Below are 26186 nucleotides of genomic sequence, written 5' to 3' on the forward strand. Positions count from 1 at the left end.
TCGTGCGGGAATAAAATTTCTCTATTAAATGTAAGAACCAATAATGGTGTAACGTCAAGTGCTCTTCAGAGCAGGCCAGAAGTGCAAGTCATAACAATCTTAGTTGGCAACACATCATCAAGCAAAACTAGAGTCTCTTCAACTTGGATTTTTATCAGAAGTTGCTTGAGAGTGGTGGACAGGTAAACAAAAAGCATAGTAATAAAGAGTGTTGGAAATAAATTGTGCTTTATTGTATGTGCCAGTAATTTTGGCCTCTACAGTACAGTAACTGATATTTGGGACTTAACCCTTGAGTGGGTGTGTCTGTGTGTAAAGTGTGCCAGCCACAATTAACATTGACTCATACAGTTTCAATGCTGTTCTGAAATTGCGAGCCCCTAGTTATCCGTTCCCTATTGCTTCAGCTAACACTGTGATAAGTTGTGGTGTCACACATCCAAGAGAGTTGCAGTAATATAAAATAAACAGTGAGCTAGATGAGAAAAATGTACAATCCATGCGTGAAAGTGACCCAGATACCGAGCTAGCAGCACTAACCCTATATGAAGCAGTGGTCTTCGAGGTAATTAGCACTCGAATAAGTATAAAGGTGGTATCTGAAGCAACTGTGCTGTTTGGTGCTGTGAGTGAGTCATTGCTGTGAGGTAACACTTCTACAAGGCAACAGACCGATATAATGAAAGTTTATTTTATTATTGTTCAATTAAACACTGTCTTAGCTTGTATAATGTAAGTTTATTTTATTGTTGTTCAATTAAACTAAGGTGAAACTGTTTTATTGCTCATACATTTTATCTTGGTAACATAATAGACAGCTATTCTTGACATTTGTACGAAGTACACCACCTGTCTGCTTGTGTTATAAAACAGTGCAACTGCTTGAGGGTTAATGAAGAAACACAGAGAATATTTTGCCCTGACAAGTTGAAAGGAAAATAGTACTGTTGATTTTTAGGATAAACTTTGTGCATTGTGTTGTAAGAATTTCATGATACAATAGGTGTAGAGTCAATGAATTACTGAGAATCCAGAGTTATGTTCTGTCCTTTAACATCACAGTTACAAGTAATATGAAATGCTTCTAGCTACAGTGTAATGTTTGTGTATATTTTGCAGCATAGTCAAACATATAGTTTCCATGAAAATGATAAGGAGACTCTTGAAAGACTGTGGGCAGCTTTATTTCGAAGACTAGAAAATGAAAACAGTGAAGCTTGCCATAAATATTGTCTTATTTGCATTAGACTTCTGAGGTAAGTTGTCACTCATCATTAATTTTTCTTAGTAAATTAAAAGAAAATTAATGCTGTATAAGAAATCCCATTTGCCCCTTCCTCGCGAAATGAAACCATTGAGTATTTTAAGTTGTGAGTGGATTGTGCTTTCACTCGCTAAAACAAGAATATTCCTGATGCTACATAGGCATTCTGAAAACACTTAAATGATTGAAATACATATTATTTATCACAAGTGTTCTGTCACCTTGTCATTTGAATGTTAAGATTGCTAATAATTAATTAGAAAATAGGACTGCAGATAAGCTACTGTAAAAAACATACTGTCATAACAAAGGTAATCCCAAAACCAACTCCCACCCCAATAGTGCCAGTTTGTATGCTCTCTAGTTCCACAGATGATGAAGAAATTTTTTAAAAAAATGTGTGATGAGGTGAAATAAATTCTTCAGATAATTAGAGAGATGAATATTTAATTGTGTTGGGAGCCTGGAAATCAGTAGCATAAAAAGGAAGAGAAGGAACTGTAAGAAAAGAACATGGACTGGGGAAAAGGAATGAAAGGGTAGAATTTTGCACATAGCATAATTTAATCTTAGCAAACACTTCTTAAATCAAGAATCATGAAAGAAAGTTATATTCTTTAGGAAAACAGTCCAAGCAAAGCCCAGTTTGTGCAGCGTCAGAGTCCAACCAGTTATTAACAGAGTCTGAAGAGCATACACTTATAAAGCAAATCCATAACAAGAACCGAACCAATAGACCAACCAGTGCACAATTTCACTGCATCAGTAATGCGATAGAATTACAATTAGCCCAGATCGGCTTATATGTAGGTTTCTGGAAGGTATGGCCTCTTCAGAAGGCATTCTTGGTGCTGGTGACCTGCAATATCTGGATAGTGCTGCCATGGGAATCGACAGTAATTTTGCTACTCAGTTACCATAGTAACATCAAGTGGGGCAGAAGTATTAGGTGGTGCTTAAGCCATCGTGATCCCCACCGGGAAGATTGGGGAAATCAACTTGAAGACAGTGCTATACAAGTAGAAACAGACATAAATGAAGATGAGATGGTAAGTAGGGTACTGTGAGAAGAATTTGACAGAGGACTGAAAATGCTCTTGGAGTAGACAAAATTCCCTCAGAATTATTGAGATAGTTCGAAGACTTAGTCATGACAAGACCATTCCACCTGGTTTGCAAGATATGTGAGATAGTCAAAATACCCTCAGACTAGAAGACTGTAATAAAACCAGTTCCTTAAAAAATTGTTGGCAGGTATGAATGTTACCAAACTATCATTTCAGTAATTCATGGTTTCAAAATACTGTTATGAATTATTTACAGAAGAGAGGAAAAACTGGTAGAAGCCGACCTCAGGAAAAATCTGATGAATTCCGGAGCAATGTAGGAACATATGAGGCCATGCTGAACTTGCGACTTACCTTAGAAAATAGGTTAAAGAAAGGCAAACATAGATTTGTAGCCAGAATTGTGTTGGAATTTGGTTTCGACTGACTGACCTCATAGTAAAGTCCAAGTGTATCCAATGATGAAGTCAACTTTTCTTCTACATCTTCAGACCATCCCCTTGAGCAGCCACTGCTGTATCATCAACATAAGTGAAATGTGTGGAGTGTTCAGCTGCAGTGGTCTGATAATTGGTGCAAATATTAAAAGCCATAGAAGTGAGCACACTTCCTTGAGGTAGGTCACTCTTTTGTGTGCCCTTATCCTGGAGAAAGACCTTGACTCTTCTATTCTAGTCTAATGAAATGAGATGGTACTGAGAGAATTATATTAGGAAGTGAGGAACTAAAAAGTAGAGATGATTTTTGCTGTTTAGGCCATAAAATAACTGAAATGGCGAAACTAGAGAGGATGTAATGTAGACTGGCACTAGCAACAAAAGCATTTCTGTAAAAGAGGAATTTGTTCACATCTAAAATGAAGTTAAGATTTAAGAAGTATTTTCTGAAGTTATTTGTCTCGAGTATAGCCTTATATTGAAGTGGAAAAAAGGACAATAAATGGTTCAGGGGAGAAGAGAATAGAAGCTTTTGAAATGCGGTGCTGCAGAAGAATGCTGAAGATTTTATATTAACCAATGGAAAATCCAGATTGGAATGTTACAATATTATGAAAAGGAAAATTGCCACTCGCCATACAGTGGGTGAGTCGCAGATAGACACAACAAAAAGACAGTCACAAATAAGCTTTCAGCCTGCTAGGTCTTCGCCAAAAATACACACACACACACACACGACTGCAGTCTGTGGCAACTGAAGCCACTCTCAGTGTCCTTTGTCTACTTTTGACGAAGGCGTAGCTGGCCGAAAGCTTATTTGTGACAGTCTTTTTATTGTGCCTATTTGTGACTCAGTGTCTCCACTATATGGTGAGTGGCAACTTTCCTTTTCATAATACTGAAGATTTTATATTGATAGACAAAATGACTAATCGGCTGGAGGAAAAAAGAAATGTGTGGTACAACCTGACTAAAAGAGGGGATCAGTTGATAGGACACGTCCTGATGCATCAAGGTATTGTCAATTTGTGCAATGAAAAGATGTGTGTGGTTTCTGATTGACTTTAATAACTCACATACTAAATATTATTGCAGTTATGATAATATGTGCTGACTTGATGCCAAACATGAGACATGAAAATTTGTAATGGGTGAGAATGGAATGATTTTAAAACTTAATGTTTATTTTGTAAATAAAACACCAGTATATCCAAATTGTGTTAATACGCTGTAAAAAATTGTGTGTATATACTTGTAGAAACATTATTCCTTAAATTTTCTTATTGAAGTTTGCTTTCTGCGGTCAGGATAATCTTTTGGTGTTCTTGCATGTAATGTAACAAAAATTGCTTTTGTGTGATTAAACTGTGAAAGTCTTGCATCAGCTTGATCCCTCTTTCAACTGTATCGTCCACTGCCCTCAGCATTTAAACTTTCTTTGTTGCTTCTTGTGAAGAAGCATTATTTGACCATGGGGGACATTCATGGAGAAAACTGTCATCAATTTTAAGGCAATTGGACACATTCTAGCTACTGAGTGAAATGAAGTCATAGATGTTTTTCTCTGTAATTAAAAAAAGAGAAAGTGAGTTACCAAAATTGTGATGTAAACAGAAAACTAAAGAAACAACTTCTGTATGTATTTATTTAACTTACCACACAGTGGGCTGAAAAGTTCTTCCTTTTACTGTAGTTTCTAGATCCACCTCATTGTAAGACAGTGACAAGACAGACACTTGAGCAGTCAAATACATAAATGCTGCCTTATCCTCTGTAAAGCTGCTGTGGGGATGCCTTTATAAATTTTTTGATAAACCTTCACCGACTTAAAAAGTACAAACTATGGTAGGGTGCTTTTACTGCCAAATTACATTGTAGTTTTGGCTTGTCATAGGATGTCACATTGAATAGGCAAAACATCTGACAGTAATTATAAAGTGAGCACAAAACTATGATATTTTTAGGCACCTGGATGTTTATCTCCATATAAAAATATCACAGAAAGCTCTACCAAATCTCGATAGTTGTCTCTGACTACTTTTTGGTCAGTTCAGTTCGGCAAAACACAAGCAGATTGCCAATTTCAGAAAGAGTCAAGTGGAATACAAGCATTGGTACTTTCCCAGTTATCTTGGAACTTCTTGAGCAATGGAAGATCACTGTCACCTGACTGATTTTTACTTTGGACATGTGTTATAAGACCATTTCTTGTAAGTGATGGCAGGAAGCAAAAATAAGCAGATTTCTATTAAGCGTTTCTCCAAGAAGCACACAGGCACCATTGATATGATCTATATTTGAAGCCTTAATATCACAGCAAAGAAATTACACTTATGTTAGAGATACCAGTCTACAATCGTGTCCCAAATGGCTTTCATCTGTCCGCATCCTGGAGAGCGATATGTTGCCCATTATTTTCATGTGAAATAACTGTCAGATGATGTTCTCATATTCATTTCCAACCATGTCAAGCAGGCAACAGTATGCCATCCCGGCCAACAATCACAATAGGTATCGCATTTTGAAAATTAGTTTTATAGCTTCTGCATACTCTTTCCATTTTTCCGTATGAATTCTTCAAATTGAGGACTTATTAACCTGTTATCCATCAGTATTATATCCAAGTGTCTCAATGGTGTCTTCAAGAATAAACACTGAATACATACTTACCTGACATCTATAAGGGGCATTCAAATGAAACCCAGTCATTAATGTAAAGTAATGATAACAATTTCATTAACTCAAAAATGTAGTTATACTTGGTACACATACTCAAAAATAGTCGCCAAAACTGTTGGCACATTTATACCATTGCGACACTAGCAAGATTCCATCCTTGAAGAAACTAGTAGGTAGCTGTCGGATACAGGCCTGGACCCACTCACACACTCCATCGTCCATTGCGAATCGATGTCCACGAATAGCTTGTTTTAGAGGTCCAAACAGATGAGTCACACGGTGAAATGTCAGGACTGCATGGTGGATGTTCGAGCATTTCTCACCAAAATTGCTACAATGTCATCTTCACTGCATTGGTCGTGTGTGGGCAGGCATTATAACGCAGGAGGATAACGCCATTGGACAACGTGCTTCGGCATTTTGACTTGATGGCTCATATAAGGTGCTGTAAAGTGGCTTGATAACGCTTGGCATTGATGGTGGTTCCCCGTTTCAGGAAGTCGACGAGCAATGAGCCCTTGTGGTCAAAACAGTATATCACGACCTTACTAGAACTGCTGTGCACAGCCATTGATTTCTTTGGAGGTGATGAGGCCACATGTTTCCAGTGCTTGCTCTGGCGCTTGCTTTCTAGTTCAAAATGGTGACACCATGTTTCGTCAGCTGTGACAATATGCGACAGAAAGCCGTATTCCTCCTCATGATAACATTGCAGATGACTCAAAGACAGCGCCTTTCAAGTATTGCTCTGTTCAGTGGTCAGTTGGTGGGGAAATCACTGCAAACAGATTTTTTGAAAGTTCTAGTGTTGATGCATTATGGTGTGGGCGGTGCCCACAGTAATATCCGGTAACTGATGGATCTCATCGACGGTGGTTCTTCGCTTGTCCAAGACTAAAGCAATCACTTCCACAACCATTTCTGTTGTGATGACACAATGAGCCTGTCCAGGATAAGCATCATCTTCCAGTGACTTGTGCCCCTCAAGGAATCGTTTGCGACGTTCCACAATACTTGAATGACTCGGACTCTACTCACTGTACACAGCCTTTATCTTTTGATATGTTTCACGGCCTCCAACTCCCTCCGTCGCCAAAAATTGAATCGGTCCCCGTTGTTCCTGCTAACTCACCTGCATGTTCTGTAGTGGACGATAACTTGTGTGACCTCCTTCTCTTCAGCGTGAAACCTCACTGGCTCTATGCAAAATCAAACGGAGTGTACACATCAGTCTCTCTACCAATAGATGGCACCACCATACCTGCAGTTACGTGGTGACACCTTATGTGTAAAGCAAAGGTAGGCACACTGACCAAGTTTCATTTAAATAGACCTCATATCTAGCACTATTACTAATTTTGAAGTAGAAAAATTTTTCTGCATAGTTATTTTTGCTGGTTCCAGTGTGTATGTTTTTGATCACAGTTGGGAAATGTTCATATAAATGCATGTCATTTTCATTAGAATCAGAAGATGAGTCATTTTTCAATGGTTCATAAAATGATGTCGAAGGAGTTGGTATGGAAAAGCATTTAGCACATCACTTCTCTCCCTCAGTAGTTCTGAGGCATGACCTTTCCTCTTTATTAGCCACTTTTTGTCCAACCCAGCTAAATGACCAGGCTGACCTGACACTCTTTCACTGCAAGAAGATTCTGTCTTCATTTATTTCCATTAACTGAATTGCATTGGCATGTGCAATGTCAAGCAAATAATCTAACTTGTTTCACAAAATTAGGCAAAGACTTGATAGGTATACTGGCGTGCTCCTAAAAGATAATACATGTGCAAATAGTGATATTTGCACTTTTGCTGACAGTTAAATTCACTTCACTACACTCTTAAACTGGCACACTTGTCTTTGTTGCTGGTCACTTGACTGCAACTGGTCTAATGGAGTAGTTACAACTTAGCAGTTTTGTTAGTAAGAATCATTTGGATTTTATTTGATGCTGTGGAAAATGTGTGGATTTTCAAGAAGTAGTTTTTCTGTTAGCTCTGTAGATATGTAATGAAAACTCTTTACTGCGAGTCCTCTACTGGACCAATGAAGTCACAATCTGTAGGCAAATTGTGTAAAATTCATGAAAAACAGAAGAATACCGAGATGGAAGATGAAGGATATACGAGATCACTGAGTAGAGAACATGGAAAATTTTCTTGAGAATTGTAAAATTAAGAAGGTAATGAGAAGTATTATAATGAGTGCTGTGATGGGAAAACTTAATATCATAGCCAGCTATAATGATACACTTTAGCATGTCAAAGTTATTCATAGACATGTTACTTACACAACTTTTTCTCCATAATCAAATTAACACTTACAAAATACTGTAGATAATTACTACCACATTATGAGGGTTTGCTGAACTTCACATTCTATTACATCTACATCTATGTGACTACTTTGGAATCCACACTTGGCACGGGATGCTTGAGAGATGGTTCATAGAAACACTTTCAGACTATTTCTCGACTGTTCCACTCTCGAATAGCATTGGGAAAAATGAACGTCTAAATATTTCTGAGTGAGCTCTAATTTATCTTATTTTATCATGATAGTTTATTTTTCTTGTGTAGAAGGAAAACAAGATATTTTCACATTAAGAGAAGGAAGTTTGTGATTGAAATTCTGTGAAAAGATTTCACCGCAGCAAAAGATGCTTTGTCCATGGACCCCCCCCCCCCCCCCCCCCAAACACGCTTGTCATATGTCATATCTGTGGCACACTCTCCCCCTGTTTCCCGTTAATACAAAATTAGTTTCATTCTTTGAACTTTTCCAATGCTCTCCATCAGTCAGCTGGTAAGGATCCCACACCGTTCAGCAATACTCAGAAGTGAACAGACATGTGTAGTGTAGGCAAGCTCCTCCCTATATTTGTTGCATCTTCCTAAATGTTCTGCCAATAAAATGCAGTCGCTCCCCACAACATTATCTATGTGATGGTTCCAATTGAGGTTTGTAATTGTAATCCCTACATTTGTAATCGAACTGAGAACATTTAAATTTGTATTGTTTACCATAGAAAATTTATTGGAATTTTTCTAGTACTCATGCAGAGGACCTCACACTTTTTATTGTTCAGAGTCAACAGTCACTTCTACACACATACAGAACACAATACAGGATTGCACCACACCAGTAACAAATACAAAATGAAGCCTGAACAGGGAAGAAAGAAATACTGTAAGAGCCAGCTGAAGGTGGGATTGTAACAAGTTTGAAATTGGGAATGGTTTGAGTTAAATAAACTTTTTCAGACCATACTTGTGGCTGGTTGTTGCTTAAATTATAAACCTTATAAATACATATATCTTGTTTTAATTCACTTCGTAATTCATACTTGTCTTCTTACGAGTTTACTGGAAGTACACTGTTCTCACTAGGAGCACGAGGAAACACATAGCTGTGAAAGAGGTACAGTTTATTGGGTCATGGAGTGACACCAACAAGAATACAGTGAAAGTAGTACATTTCTCAATAACCGAGGGCCTAGAGGCCTGTGCTTGCCCTTACAGAGATGCTGTCCATGCCAGGTGTTGCCAGTGTAGTGCTGCGCCTGCATGGTGAACCTGATGACAGTAATTTGGTGACCCCTGCTGGCTGCCTCTAGTAGTTGCAGGCGTGCCAGTTGAATGATAGCATGCACTGTGCTTGCCATAGTGGCCCAGCTTACGTCTGCTGTGGATGATAGGTGTAGTAAACAGTGAGTTACTACATAAATGACAGCATCATCTGCAAACAATCTAAGATTTTCTTCTTAATCATTTATATAGATTAAGAACAGCAGAGAGCCTGTAACACCTCCTTGGGGATCCCAGATAACATTTGTGTTTCACTCGATGACTATCCATCAGTTAGCGTGAACTGTGACCTTTCTGACAGGAAATCATGAATCCAGTCGCACAACTGAGACACTAATAGATAGGTGTGTAATTTTATTACTCCACCTACCCTACATACTTTTTCCTTACTTTTTTCTGTTGCCGTACAAGTGCACATTCATGCTGTTAAGTTGGAGGTGGTATGTGGCTAAGTAAGGGTAGACAGAAAGTTATTGTAGGTCTAATTGTATTGGTACCAGTTATGAGACACATGATGTGGTTGAGCTTAGTGTCTGCAATCTTGTATGAGTACTACTCGTCCAAGCTGGAGAGCAATACTCTGCAACAGTGTAAACCAATCCAAGAGCCGAAGATTGGAGTGTCGATGCTGAGGATCCCCATAATGTTCCAGAAAGTTTCTGGAGAATGTTATTTTGAGTTTTGATTTTTGGCAGCTGTTCTTGACTGATGTTGTTTGTAACTGAGCATTCTATCAAGTGTGACCCCTCGATATTTTTGGGTTTCTGTTTTGTCTGAGTAGCCTTCCTGCTAAGTAGATCATCAGTTCTTCGTGGGTCAGCTTGTTGTTTGTGTGAAACTTCGAGGCTTTTATCTTAGCAACACTTGGCTGCAACCTTCATTTGCGGAAATATTCAACAATACTGATAAATCATTGGTCAATATAGAATCAGTAACTTCAAGAACTCTATATCTCATTGCAAATGCCTAGTTGTCAGAATATCCAAACTTTTGTGTTGTAGTTTCAGGCATATCTGATGTATAAAAATTGACCTGGAGAGGGTCCAGAGCAGATCCTTGTGTTGGCCCACTGTTTGGCTTAATCTGTCAACTCTCCTCATTACCCATTAGTACCTGGAAACATCAGTTTCTGAGCATTTTATTCAGATTGCCAATTTTTAGGCTTGGGGTGATTTGTAGAAGTTTCAATACCACCCCTTGCCGCCAGACAGTTTCATATGCAGCTGTCAGATCAATGGATACAACCACTGACATATCTTGGTTCTGAAAACCAGTCCTATGAAGGTTGTGAGGTAGGGGACTAGATCTCTGCATCCTGCCTGTTCACCTGGTATATTTACAAAGATCTATTGATGAATTATATTGTAAATCATTCTCTCCAGGTGAATATGTAGCACACTAACTAAGGCTACAAGTTGGTAACCTTCTGATTTGTCCTTTGGTTTACCTGGTTTCAGTAAGACTGTGACTTTTGTTCATTTCATTTATATGGATCCTATGTTGCCTGTTTGCAGAATTTTTGTGCAGAAGTCAGCTCGCTACTTTTTCACATACTTGGCAAAGTGCAAAAGGAATTCTGTGAATGCCATCAAAGCCCAAGGCTTTTGCTGCTTTTATTTCTTTTATGGCACTCGTTGCTTCTTCAGTACTGAATGGGAGAGAATACACTATTTTAGCTTTGCAATCTGTATGAGTGGGTTACTTCCAGTCACTAGGTACAGACCTTTTGTTGTGCGAGCGTTTGTATATGACTGCTAAAAATGAAGCTTTTTCATCATTGCAACACTGGGGCTAGCATCTGTCTGTTTATTTGGTATACAAACTATTCATCTATTTAATTAATTTGCTGTTACCAATCCACCTGAGGGTGAGTACACAGTCTTAAAATGGTATGATGGCCTGCTCACATACATAGGGGTTCAGTTGTACACTGTTCTATTGCGTACTACAAAAACATTTAATAGTTATTTTTGGCCTAAGAAAATGGTCAGTGAATGGTATATAAAATACATGAATAAATATAAATGATTAGGTAAGGTAAGGGAAACAAAGTTCATGATCCCTCAGGATAATAATGTAGGTTTGCCACACTATTAGGCTCCACTAACAGTTTATTCATAGACACCATAAATTTACTTTGAATGGTGCCCATACATGGGATGATATTATACACAGTCGAGTAAATAACGTGAGAAATATCTGTGTACGCAGAGAAAGCAGAGCATTCATAGGCAATTGCTATCATTAGCCAGAGCTGTCAAGCAGTGGACTAAATCAACTAGACTGCATAAATGCCTAATGTTCAACAGATTTAACCAAGTCTCTATGCAGTATTCAATACGGGCACTATTAGCTTTATTAGCATTCACTATTTAAATAACAAATTATTATACTGAGAAATGACCAAATAGGCGCACTTTGAAATATTCCTATCTCCAAACCCACTTGAACATGTGTGGAACTCTGACTGCACATCTCATATCAACAACCGTACCTATCCAGCTACAAACATCAGTAGATCTTTTGTCTATCTCTGTTTGCTCTGTCTTCAACTCTGTCTTGTGATTACTGATGGAGCTGTTTCAGCTCTTACATTCTTGACCACCATTCATATATATATTTTCAGTTATTTTACATGTTATGTTTTTAAATAAACAAGACATGTCTTTACAATTCATCTCCATTTCATATTTATACAGAGTGTATCCATGTATGGAAGTGAAACATGGACAACAAACAGTTTAGACAAGAAGAGAACAGAAGCTTTTGAATGCAGAAGACTGCTGTACATTAGATGGGTAGATCACATTACTAATGAGGAGTTACTGAGTAAAATTGGGGAGAAAAGAAATTTGTGGCACAACCTGATTAGAAGAAGGGATTAGTTGATAGGACACATTATGAGACATCAAAGGATCCCCAGTTTAGTGCTGGAGGGAAGTGTGAGGGGTAAAATCTTAGAGGGAGAGCAAGAGATGACTACAGTAATCAAATTCAGATGATGGCAGATTGCAGTAATTATTCGGAGGTGAAGAAGCTCGTACAGGATTGAGTAGCATGGAGAGCTGCGTCAGACAATCTTCAGACTGAAGACCACGACGACAACATTTGCACAAGCTAATTTTATACATAATTTAAATCACAGTTTCTGGATAAGTATTTTATACTACAAATTGGAACTGCAAGAGCCTAGTCAAGTTCACACCTTTATTCTTCATACTCCTGCAGTACTGTACTGTTCTAATCAATTGGCCATCTTAAAACATTATATTTCTAAATTTTTGCATTAAATGCATGTGAACAAATTGAAGTAATAATGTGAATTACTCATGCTACTGCTAATCATTAGTATAAATGTGAAGAACTCAGTTGCTTTGGCGCTCTGACAAACCTTATTCAAAAATTTATTTATAATATTTATTTAATTTGTTCTATATTATAGCAAATGTACTCATTTTATAGCTGACTTGAAGTGCTATCAGACTGTGTGTCGAACATAATTGTAGCATATTTGTAGCTTTTGTTACTTCTGTTATAAATAATTTCACAATTAAGTGTTAATAACTGTGTCAGTATTTATTTTACAAACATGATGATAATTTTATTGAAGAAACGCCTTTATTGCAATTTCAATGCTGTTATTAGGTATTCTGTTACTGGTATGGAACTGTTGCAGTATTTTTAGTGAATATATGTTTTAGTTTTACACATGGTCTGAGTCTGACCATGCTGCTCGGCTTCTGCAGTCATATGGTGGCTCAGTTTCCTTCATTTTCACCATGGGGAAATCCATGTGATATTGTTTTAATGCCTTGTCACATAATTAACCTCCGCATTTGGCCTCTTGGGATTGAATAAAAGCTCTTGCTTATATATCTGGCTTGGCCACTATATGATAACTTGCCAGCCACATTTTGCTCAGTTAAACCTCCCGTTCTTTCACCAACATTTGTATAAAATCTACTGTTGTAATGCCATGTCAGCATACTCTGAAAGAAACTTAACTGGTATACGATCTGGACCAAAAGACTTGCCTTTATTGCACGATTTATATTGCTTCACTGCATGGAGGGTACATACTTCTAAATTTCTTGTGTTGGCGTCTCTTCTTGATTCAAATTCTGTAATACACTCCTGGAAATGGAAAAAAGAACACATTGACACCGGTGTGTCAGACCCACCATACTTGCTCCGGACACTGCGAGAGGGCTGTACAAGCAATGATCACACGCACGGCACAGCGGACACACCAGGAGCCGCGGTGATGGCCGTCGAATGGCGCTAGCTGCGCAGCATTTGTGCACCCCCGCCGTCAGTGTCAACCAGTTTGCCGTGGCATACGGAGCTCCATCGCAGCCTTTAACACTGGTAGCATGCCGCGACAGCATGGACGTGAACCGTATGTGCAGTTGACGAACTTTGAGCGAGGGTGTATAGTGGGCATGCGGGAGGCCGGGTGGACGTACCGCCGAATTGCTCAACACGTGGGGCGTGAAGTCTCCACAGTACATCGATGTTGTCGCCAGTGGTCGGCGGAAGGTGCACGTGCCCGTCGACCTGGGACCGGACCGCAGCAACGCACGGATGCACGCCAAGACCGTAGGATCCTACGTAGTGCCGTAGGGGACCGCACCGCCACTTCCCAGCAAATTAGGGACACTGTTGCTCCTGGGGTATCGGCGAGGACCATTCGCAACCGTCTCCATGAAGCTGGGCTACGGTCCCGCACACCGTTAGGCCGTCTTCCGCTCACGCCCCAACATCGTGCAGCCCGCCTCCAGTGGTGTCGCAACAGGCGTGAATGGAGGGACGAATGGAGACGTGTCGTCTTCAGCGATGAGAGTCGCTTCTGCCTTGGTGCCAATGATGGTCGTATGCGTGTTTGGCGCCGTGCAGGTGAGTGCCACAATCAGGACTGCATACGACCGAGGCACACAGGGCCAACACCCGGCATCATGGTGTGGGGAGCGATCTCCTACACTGGCCGTACACCTCTGGTGATCACCGAGGGGACACTGAATAGTGCACGGTACATCCAAACCGTCATCGAACCCATCGTTCTACCATTCCTAGACCGGCAAGGGAACTTGCTGTTCCAACAGGACAATGCCCGTCCGCATGTATCCCGTGCCATCCAACGTGCTCTAGAAGGTGTAAGTCAACTACCCTGGCCAGCAAGATCTCCGGATCTGTCCCCCATTGAGCATGTTCGGGACTGGATGAAGTGTCGTCTCACGCGGTCTGCACGTCCAGCACGAACGCTGGTCCAACTGAGGCGCCAGGTGGAAATGGCATGGCAAGCCGTTCCACAGGACTACATCCAGCATCTCTACGATCATCTCCATGGGAGAATAGCAGCCTGGATTGCTGCGAAAGGTGGATATACACTGTACTAGTGCCGACATTGTGCATGCTCTGTTGCCTGTGTCTATGTGCCTGTGGTTCTGTCAGTGTGATCATGTGATGTATCTGACCCCAGGAATGTGTCAATAAAGTTTCCCCTTCCTGGGACAATGAATTCACGGTGTTCTTATTTCAATTTCCAGGAGTGTATTTAGCGCATTATCTTTAGTGAGGGAATTTCAGAAAATCGAGTTCACTAAGTCCACATTAGTGGTGTTGTCACCCATAATATTAATATTGCTATTGCACATTTCTGGTACAGATTGTGTCTTGCCCGTGATATATTTTACATGTGAGCGGAATTTCTTTGGATTTTCTGTGAATTTCAAGGCAGAGTACCATTGTGGATACTAGTAAAATCATCTTACATTGAATTCTGCAGTAAAGTTTTTGGCATCTGTAAACCATCACTAATCTCGGAGATTTTATATTCTTTTAAATGTGGCGTGCTATTTATCATTGTTTTGTACCCTTGGCGAACACTGGCTTAATGTGTCACTTTCCTTGTGAACTGTTTCTCTTGTTGGTTTAAGGTTTTATGTAGCTGCTGGTTTGTTCCTTATAGTTGAAGCTGAGTCAGAACACTTCACACTTCATGAGATCTGTCACCCAACATAATATCTTATGTATTTTCCTTTTTATTTTATTTTTCAGCTGCCATAGTTGATTCTCTTGAAGTAGAGGTCCTGCTAATGAGTGCCTCTGAAATTCCATGTGTAGTCAAGCTTCTTTGCTATTGTTATTGGATCAAAAGAGGATAACTTCTATTCACATCACAAAACACATGTCCACTACTTTCCTTTTACAAATATATATTTCCTTGAATGGATGTATAGATCATTAGAGTGACAAGTGGGTGTACAGATCATTAGAGTGACATGTGAACTAGAATAGAACACAATTTTTCATTCGACATATGCCTCGAAGACTCAACATGACATCCAAGATTACAATATATTTTATTTGTTACAAAATCATCTTGTCATTTGTTTTCATTCTTGGAGAATGTGGTTGCTCCTTGATGGTCAAGCCACCACCAAGCCATGATGCCAGAACATTAAAGACCCCCAACCACAGCATTTGAAGCCATTTACTTGTCACCATACCTTGTCATTTTCCCATATTCCATACATCTCATAATTTCTGCACATACGGAAACAAACACCCATGCACAATATATGTCCTGCAATGTAGTACCTGCTTACTATTTTTCTGTCAACTTCACAACCTGTATGATGCTAGAAATTGTCCTGTAATCACAACCTGTATGATGCTAGAAATTGTCCTGTAATGAGCAATCTTTCTGTATAGCAAGAGAGCACTTTAAGATATATGTGTATCGTGATCCAACTTAAATAAACTTCATCAAATTACTTATGGTTTTTATATTTGTTGATTTTTTTATTTATTTAACAATGTTTCACATACAAGGCAATATACCCAAGACTTTCTTGTTCAATTTTTGTATATGTACATAGTTAGTTACCTTTCACTCCTTCTCACAATATTATTACCATAGGAGTTGCTTGTTGGAAATATTCCTACCATTCAGACTCAAGAGGCGAATCTCAGTATAGGTTGTAGTCAACAAGCATTGAACATCCCTACTCCAACCATTTTTGTCTCTTCTGTCAGGTAAGTGTATTTGATTATAGAACTAGTTTGGGGAAAACTTTCATATCACGATCACTAGTCTTTATACAGCTTCATACTTCTGTATTCACTGCACTTACACTCCTTCTAAGGGCAGTCACTGTGACAACCTCTATACCGTTATAGATGTGAGTGTTCCCTCATTTCCCTGAAAAAAGTATGATGTAAGACAGTCTCTTAATGGGTTCACTTGACAAAGTTACTGACCATCTTGTAGGTCTGTCTAACCTTACGTCTCTCCTCCCTACATTAAATGGTTCAGATCGTCCCTCCCATGTTTTCGCCCGATTAAAGTATAGGCCATTCCTCCTACAGGTCCACCTGCCCTTTTCCCCTCCTTCACCTCATCCACTATTTGGGTGTGCCTCGTCTTAACTTCGTCAGTGAACACAGATAACAGCCCTCTTCCACTGTCTTTCCTCACTCTATACAATAAGTTTCTATCATAATTGCTTTCTGTTGATGTTACCTGATTGCTCTCTATCTAAATAGCTTAACTCCTCTATTCTAACATCATCTTTTCTTTTCTTTCTTTCACACTCGTTTATAACACATATAACATCACTACATACACATACTTCTCATGCGTTTGTATATCCGCAGCTTGTGATGTAGTGGCTAGCGTTGCTGGCTCTGAATCATGGCGTCCCAGGTTCGATTCCCGGCCAGGTTTGGGATTTTCTCTGCCTGGGGTCTGGGTGTTTGTGTTGTCACCACCATCACCACCACCACCACCATCATTCGTGACAGTGGCTAGATTGGATTGTGTACAAAAATTTAGGCTGTGTAAAAATTGGGGCTTTGCACGGAGGCTGTTGACCGCACAGTTGAGCGCCCCACAAACCACTCATCATCATCATCATCATCATCATCATGCTTTTGTATCTTGTTTCTACTTACTGATACATATAGCTTATCCTTTACTTTCTTATAATTACTAGATTTAGACAATACGAAAGATTCCATTCCACATATTTCTTGTGAATATACTAGAATAATGGTAGCACTTCATCTCCTGTTATTAAAATTTATACCTCATGGACCTAGTCCTTGTTGAATACTAGTTATCAAACCTGCTCATTCTCTTGTTAACTCATAAGATCTTGCTTCTTATTCGGCTACACATTTTAACTTACCATCAGTTTGTCTTGCCTTCCATCTCCTACCTGGACTCTTCTCCCCTACAACATGTGGCGTGACTAACAAGTCTGTTGTTGTTATATTTGAAATACCCGTCAGTGCAATCCTACTGTTGTAGTTTATAAATTCTACTATACCCCTTAGAAGGATTCCCTTACCACCCCCCACCCCAGCGACCCCATCTGCTAAGATACCTCACCGTGGTACCAGAGGGAGAAGTTGTACGGTATTCCTTTCAGAACGGACTTGTCATGGCTTCACCATCACAGACACCCCAAAATTTTATCCTAACAAACACCTATGAAATGCAATGAAATAAGCAAGTATATTGACATAAGTCATCATCAATTGTCAGTATAAGTTCAGTGATCAGTGTGTTTGTCGATCAATACTCAATAGAGGTGATATCACTACCCATGACTAACTTCCATAAAAAAAATTCAACGACAAACTCAACCATTTTATTCTTCCTTCTTTATTTTTAAAAAATGTACAAAACCAATAACTTCATATTCTGAATTCCAGAATATTTAGCTTACTATATTCATAGATTTTGCAAAGACCTTGTGAGTTAAAGCATTTCTCTGCAAATGTCATGGTGCTATAACTTATTTCAGTTTCTATCATTTCGTGTACTACATCTATAACATACGTCTTCAGAATTTTCCTTGAAATATTAATTTGTAGCTAAGTTTATTAACTAACCTTCATAAACATATTGATTCAGTTTTTGTTGAATAAATACTAGATACTACATGTAAAGGTCTTGGACTAATTCCCACCCCCCCCCCCCTCCCTTTCCAGAACATTCTTCATTTTCCGTAACTATTGTAGGATAATACGTTGCAATCAGTGTTTCTCTCTGATTTCCCTGTTTTCCGTTGTTCTCACTACTAGCTACTACTTTAGGCACGAATGTGTGTGAAGGGGTGTTGCTGCTTTGACACTCTTTATTGTGTTTAAGGTAGAAAATGTTTTGCCCACTTGTAGGTGTATTCCAAGTTTTGTTTTCCTTCTGTACTTGGCAAAGATTAGAATTTGTTTCTTAATGAATTTGTTTCAGAATCTTTATTATCCATGCTATTACCTCCCATGTTATCCTCTGGCGTATGTTCATTCCTTTCTTTGTTCAGTGTATCTAATCCCTCAACAAAAGTTATTGCATCATTAACTGTTGTCCAGACTCTATGCCGAACTTTGTTTTGTACATGATATGGTAAACTTTGTTTTGTACATGATATGGTAACCTTTGTACCAATATTTTGACTAAATAGGGCTCCTATATTGGCTTATTTAAATATTTAGAATGAGTCGGGTGCCGTTCTACATACTTTTTAGAACTTTCCCAAGAGTTGTTATAATATTTCAAATGTAATAACTTTAATGTCAATTTCTCTTTTTCCTTAAAATCATCTCAAGCTGAAAAATCCTCAGTATATCAGTACGCAATTCTGCCGCATCACCTATCAAATAACTCGAGACAAAATCTATCTTTTTGCTATCCTCCCAGATTTTTGGTAAGTATCTAGAAAATACTCTCAAAAATAGGTTGGATGTACTTCTCCATCAGATTTGAATTTTGGAAGTTGCTTTGATAAATTCATATTACTTCCCAATTGTAACCCCTCTAATAAACTACTCGATAACCCACTGTTATTTACCCGTGGCTTCTTATGGATTTCCTGCTTAGTACTCTCGATAGCTTCCCATAATCTTGTTAATTCTTTTTTGTTTTCTTCAGCTTCTTCCTTAAAAAGAGTGTTAGCATTAAACAATTCTACTTTCTCTTGTATGGCTGAATTTACACCTTCATGTAATTGTTCCACCAAATTAGGTAGTGTTTCAGGAGTGTTAGCTATTTCTGTAAATTTTTTGCATCGTCCGAAAACAGTTACATGCTCTTGCTCTTTAACCTGGTTGAAATCTCTAATAGCAAATAGACCTACTTTGTTAATTTTTCCCTCTAATTCTTTTAATTGGTCTTTTACTTCCTTGCAAACTAAATCACATTGGTTACTGATCTCATTCTTTAACTCCTGAGGCAATTGGGTCAAAGTATTTGCAATGTTAGTTAATTTACCTTCGTTTCCCTGTTTGAATTATGCTGTTCTCCGTAATTTTAGTTCTTCTTTCGTATTTTATGCCTTGACAGATGTTCGTTGCTTTTAGACTCTGCTTTGTTATCAGGAATTATCTGACAAAGTAGATTCTAGTGTTAAGGAAGTATCCTAGTGTTAGAGAGTTTGTTATTTGTTGAATCTACTTTTTCAGATAATTTCATAAAATTACAATTCATTTCATGAGACAGTTGTTGTAATAAACCTTTAAACAGTCCTGGAGCTTCTGTGGGCATTTTTCAAGTAATGACGGGTGTACAATGTGCATATTCTTTATTATGTCCCTGTGTTATGCTAATAAATGGTTACTGCACAGTTTCTTTAAATGTGATAACAGTGAAGCGCTGTTACTGTCTAGGCAAAAAATGTTTTCAAAGTGTATTTCTGCATTTTCTGAACACCTCAACCTTTTTGATGAACTGCACTCTCGCATCATTAGCAGACTTAATTGTGTGTATGTGGCAATGTACTACAATCATTTGCACCACCCAGCACAGCCGACGTCTCGAACACGATGATAGATGGACTGCACTTTGTCATACAACAGCACACCTCCAGTGTTGCTCAGCTCTTACTGCATCCCTGCTGTGTCAGGATTTCAAATCTTCTTCTCCTCCAAACCTGCTAAGAAACTACTCCATCATAGTTAAAACATTCTTTTATTCATGTGTCAATGTTGTTTACTTGACATCTATATTTAAGTGAAGTTGCTGTAATACTTGTGCCACAGTTGTATAAGTATGCTTTGTCTTCGGGTTTTATGAATTGTTCAGATCTCAGCAATATTGTAATTTATCACTCTCTGAATTTCAATATTTTGTACATTTATAGTTTTTCATTTTCTTTGTTTTTCTCCAATGCTCTGCGGCCCATACGCTGGGAGCCACCTCTTGGTGGTTTAGGGTTTCACGTAGCTGCTGGCTTATTCCTGTTTGCTAATGATGCTGTAGTGTACAGTAAGATGTCGAAGTCGAGTGACTGTAGGAAGATACAAGATGACTCGGACAAAATTTCTAGTTGGTGCGTTAAATGGCAACTAACTCTGAATGTGGATAAATGTAAGTTATTGTGGATGAGTAGGAAGATCAAACCTGTAATGTTTGGTTACAATAATACTTGCATCCTGATTGATACAGTCAAGTCGTTTGAATATCTGGACATAATGTTGCAAGGCGAAGTGAAATGGAATGAGCATGTGAGAACTGTGGTAGGAAAGGCGAATGGTCTTCTTTGGTTTATTGCAAGAAGTTTTGGAAAGAGTGGTTCAGCCATAAAATAGACTGCATATAGGATGCTGGTGCGACCTATTCTTAAGTATTGCTCATGTTTGGGATCCGTACCGGGTGAGATTGAAGGAGGAAATCAAAGCAATTCAGAATGAGGCTGCTTGATTTGTTATTGGTAGCTTCAAACACCACCCTCATGTTCTGTAGATGCTTCGGGAACTCAAATGGGGACCCTGGAGGGAAAGTGATGCTTTTTTGAGAAACATTATTGCAAACATTTAGAGAACACTGACTGCCAAATGGGGACCATGAAGATAAGATTCAAGAAGTTAGAGGTCATACAGAGGCATATAGGTAGTCGATTTTCCCTCACTGGAACAGGAAAGGAGACGACTAGTAGTGATACAGGGCACCCTCTGCCATGCACCATACAGTGGCTTGCGGAGTATCTATGTAGATGTAGATGTAAACCCTTAAAAGAAAATTAGGCCAGTTGGAAGGCTGCAAAGCGGCAGCCTTGCTATCCAGCTATACTTCCACAGTCGTCGTAAAGTGACCAGGTGAATTTTCCAAATTACTACTAGTACCCAGAATAGCCTCGTATCAAGTCACATATACTGATGATGATCTGGTGGTGAGAAAGGTTAGTACAATTAAGTTAGCAACATGGAATGTCAAGAATATTGGTGTACAAAGAAGGGGAATTGGCAGACATTTTAAAGAAGGCCAAGGCAGATATAGCTTTCCTAACAGAAACAAAGAACAAGCAACAAAGTAGTAAGTATGTAGGAAAGTATTTGGTGATGTACAGTAGAGTGCAAAAAAGAAGAGAGCAAGCAAAAGGGTTCCCACTTACATACAGAAAAGATGGGAAAAGAGAATTATACGGTATAGTTATATAAATCAAAGTGTTATAGTTTTAACTGTCAAATAGGAGAGACAAAACTTGACTATCCTTACAGTTTATGCACCTGAAGAAGGGGGCAAGGGGGGTGGGGGTGGGGGTGGGAGGTGTGTCTATAGGTTTCAATGACAAACTGCAATCAGTTTTGGCTAAGTGTAGTATTGACAGGAGATTTAAACACAAGGGTAGAGAATAAATTTATCTGAAAGATTGTAGATACAATGGAAGAAGATAACATACATAACTATGGAAGATTTCTGAGAGATTTTGTTTCTTTTAACAGACTAAAAATACCCAGTACTTTCTTGTGCAAAACGGATATCTTAAAATACACATGGTCAGCTCAAGGATGTAAGGCCCGTATTGACTGCACTATCAGTAACTAAAAATTAGAGTAGTAAGAGACTAAAGAGTGAACAGGGATATGACATAGGTGCTGAACATTTCTAGATGATACTTTCACTAAATACATACACCAAATGGAGAAAGAACAATATGTTGACAGAAGAGAAGATGAAGGAAGAAATCTAGAAACTATCTGTATTACTGAGCAACTTTTCCGGAAGCTGGTAATAGTTTCAGGTTGCATCTCTAACAGCTTCCAGGATAAAAAAACAAAATATTTTCAGCATTTCACATAGTTAATGGCTAAATTTGAAAATTTAAAATGCTGTCACAGTCTACTCTTTATGAGGCATAAGCTTATGTTAAAAGCTCTATACAAGAAAACAAGTACAGTAGAGTCTCGATATTTCAAGTCTCAGAGTTATGAGTTTCCTATAATTTCGAGCTTCAAAGGGGGGAAGGGGGTTGGGGGGGAATAGGAAGTGAAAATTCTTGATCTGTTTCCCTCACTTGCTCATAGCACAACACCTGTTGAACCTCACACTTTGTTGTGTCTATGTCAATGGCCTCATGGCCCCCATGCCAGTTTTTGAAAGTAGCATTTTAGGTTTGTCATTGTTGGCATAGCACAGTGTTCAATGTTGTTTCATTTTCTTTGTTGACTATTTTTGTTTGCTCATCTTCTAAAAAGAAGTGCTGTAACAAGGAAAAGTAAATCTGTGCCTTTGAATATTAAGTTATAAGCATAGAAATTACTTGACAAGGGAGAAACAATAAAAGTACTCGCTCTCAAATGTGGTGTCAGCGAAATTACTGTTGATGACTGGTGAAGAAACTGACTTAAACTGCAGCAATTTTCTTCAAAGAAATGCTCTGAAAAATCTCGTAACCAGAAGACTATAAAGAAGTCAGAGTTTGAAAAAAAAAAGTAAGGCATTGTTCCCGTAGTTTCTGCAACAAAGACAGAAAGGTGCTCCGATTTCTGGCTCAGTCTTGCAGGAGAAAGAATTGTTTCTTTTAGAATCCAGATGTAAGAGGGAGATGACAATTTGGGTCAGGATATTTTGAAAGACCTGAAGAACAAATATTGTCGGCAATTGCTACAATCAGCCTTGCATTAGGAATGCAATGAAAATATTGTAGGAGCTTTGATGAAAGTGACTGTGAAGGACATTGTGTACTAAATCAGCAAGTCTTGGAGCGAGATAAAGTCAGATACAATTTCCAAGTCATGGTGAAAAATTCAAGAGGAAGTAGACCTAACACTGAAACTGAGTATTCTGGCAGTGAGGATGATTATTCCTCGTCTAATATAATCGGAAGGTTGCCAGGCTGTGAAGAGGTGGAAAATGTGGAAATAACTGAATTGTTAAATTCAGATTTACAGTTGGGAGTTACAGGCTTTTCAACAATTACATGTTTAACACCCCAATGCAGTGTCAGAGTGATGAGACAGAAACTGCACCGATGATGAGTCACACCTATAGCTATGCTGCACGAGGTCACCATGCTGTGTGTGGAACATCAACCTGAGGGGACAGTGGTGCAATATTGTCTTGCGGAAACTTTGCAACTTCATCAAACAAAAGACTCTTCACAATTACTTCATGAAGTAAAGTATTACTACTAGACTTTACTTAAAACATAATTCTATGCCTATGGAAACATTTTATACTAATAAATTTCATGTTTTGATGATTCTGTTTTTTCCAACATAGTTTTATTTCTTTTTCCCACATAAATTTCAATAGTCGTGAGTTTTCAATAGTTTAGGATGGTCCTCGTCCCATTCATCCCAAACTATACGACTTCAGCATTAGACATGTTATTTTAATTTATTACTTCTTTACTACCGAACTCTATTTTCAACAGAGGTTGCAGTCAGTATCCACATATACCACTGAAAAGTTATATCATTGTATGTCACACAGTTCAGGAGATATGACACCATAGACATTGAGGTGCTAGGAAAATTTGCTTTTGCTTAAAATGGATTGCAAATTACCCAGACTATATTCATCCATTGTTTCATAATGTAAGCGCTTGGTGCCTTCCAACAAACTTTAAGCATAATTTCAAAACTTTTCTAAAATTTTTCTCACTTGGATGCTTAATGCCAAAAATTTAACACATTAATTCATCTTTAAAATAATCAGGTGTTTGAAGCTTATTTGTACATGAGAATTCATTTCTTTAAGTAATTGGAGATTTATCGGTGTCCATGAATTAACATAGTGTTTGAGGTATAAACCAGAATGGTTTAATCAAGAACTAGACCAGAAAGAATAAGTGGAAAAAATAGGGGAGGACTGAGAAAAATACAGCAACCACAGTTAAGAAAGCAGCTGAAGAAGCTTTAGGAAAAAAGGAAAAGATAAGGAGGAGGAAAGGATTAAAAATTAGGACACTAAAATCGGATAAAGTTATAATGAAAAAACAAGATGCTTATCTTAAGTATTTCATTGAACCAACAGAGGAGAATCATCCGATTTACAAATGAGAGAGAAATGCAGCAAATCGAGGATTTGTGGGATATGTGTATAACTGTAATAGATGATAGTGATATTCATGGAACTGAAGTGATAACTTATAAAACAATAAAAATGCTCAATCAAACAGAAAAACAAATTGCGCTAAAAAAAAAAAAAACATCCAACAAGCAAACTGGATAGAACATTACAAGGACTTGTGGTATGAAGAAACATATTCCACAGAGAATAAAGAGAGTGAAATTGGAATAGGATGTGTAGGTAATTCTTGTGTGAATGAAGTAAAAGAAACCCCTAAACTCCACAAAGAATTGAAAAGCTACTGGTATGGATGACATAAATATTAAACTGCTAATATCGAGGCACCCTACTACAAAGAGACTGCTACATTTATTTAATATATGATGCAGCAATGGAGTTATTCCAGAAACATGATCACAGGCAAATGTAATATTACTGTTTAAAAAAGGAGACTGCAATAACTGTGAGAACTATGGTGGAATCAGCTTAGAACTATAGTGGAATCAGCTTACTGGACACTGCAAGAACAACGAATAGGAGGTTAAAGGTTATAGCTGAGAATTTATTAGGCAAAGAAGAAACGAGATTTTGGATGGGTAGGTCAACAACAGGTGTAGTATTTATAATTAAATAAATAATTGAAAAAGAGAGGAGTATAATTGAGAATACCTATTTAGTATTCATTGGTTTTTCTAAGGCATTCGATAATATAGATATGAAGAAACTGTGAAGAATGATGAGGAAAAGATAATCTCCACAACTAATGAACATCTTCCAAAAAGTCTGCTCAAACACACAAATGTAATTTTAGATATAAAAGTCATCTAACACAGCCTTTAGCCAACAAGAAAGGAGTTAGATCAGGGGGGCAGCATATCAACCATATGTTTTAACATTTATTTAGACAGCTCATGCAAAAGGGCAGGATATTTTTGATGGGGAAATTAAGGTTAACAGAAGTTCCCACTTGAATTGCCTTTTAAATGCAGACAATACCATATTGCTGGCAGAGAATGAAGCTGACCTACAAAGGGGAATAAATTTATTAGATAATATTTGTGACGAACACCATCTGATGATTATAGAAAAGGGGTCAAAATCAATGGCTTATAAAGGAAAACATTCTGTATGGACAAAAATTGTTATTAACAGTAAAACAGTAGAATGGGTCAAACATTATAACTATTTCAGTTGTGGTGTTGCCTATGAGTATGAAGGTGACAGAGAAGAAATTAATGAAGTTTGGAAATATATGTGGAACAATAAACAGATGCCTAAGAAAAAGATTGAAATTTTGTAAGGCAGTGGCACTTCCAGTGCTTCTTTGTGGAAGTGAATCATTGTTTATACGTAAACATGAAGAAAGTTGCATTCAAGTAACAGAGGTGAGATTTCTAAGAGTAGTAAAGGGACACACAAGAACTGACAGATTCTGAAATTCCAAAATTGGGAAAGAACAGAATATATTTAATATCTTCAATAAAATACAGTAAAATAGAAACTGGAATGAACGTCACTAAACAGTGAGTGTGATAAGATTATCTCTCCAGAAGATTTAAGCCAGTTGCTAGAAGTAGTCAAGGAAGACCAAGAAAGGGATTGGTACCATAACAGGCAAGACATAATAGGGCTAATGCTTGAAGTGAAGAAGATGGTCAGATGATTTAAATAGCTATATTTTGTATATATTATTGGTGATTTTGGATGTTCATTAAGTCTCATTACCACAACTTTGTGGTCACTAATTGCTGTATCCATCATGACATACTCCATGTGCTAAGGATTGTTTGTGGCTAAGAGGTTTAGTGTGTTATCACAATCATGTACAATCTTCTTGGACTCCTGAAATAACT

At 38.2% G+C, this 26186-nt stretch overlaps 1 protein-coding gene across 1 annotated transcript in view; it reads left to right on the forward strand.

Annotated features, from left to right (window-relative positions):
• The window catches only part of LOC126281425 (synembryn-A), a 130361-nt gene that overhangs the window by 13432 nt on the left and 90743 nt on the right, over positions 1-26186 (forward strand). The window contains exon 2 of the mRNA XM_049980373.1: positions 1120-1256. Coding sequence (XP_049836330.1) covers positions 1120-1256 — 137 coding nt within the window. The remainder of the gene's footprint in view (positions 1-1119; positions 1257-26186) is intronic.

Source organism: Schistocerca gregaria, chromosome 7 (assembly GCF_023897955.1).
Source record: "Schistocerca gregaria isolate iqSchGreg1 chromosome 7, iqSchGreg1.2, whole genome shotgun sequence".
NCBI classification, from domain to species: domain Eukaryota; kingdom Metazoa; phylum Arthropoda; class Insecta; order Orthoptera; family Acrididae; genus Schistocerca; species Schistocerca gregaria.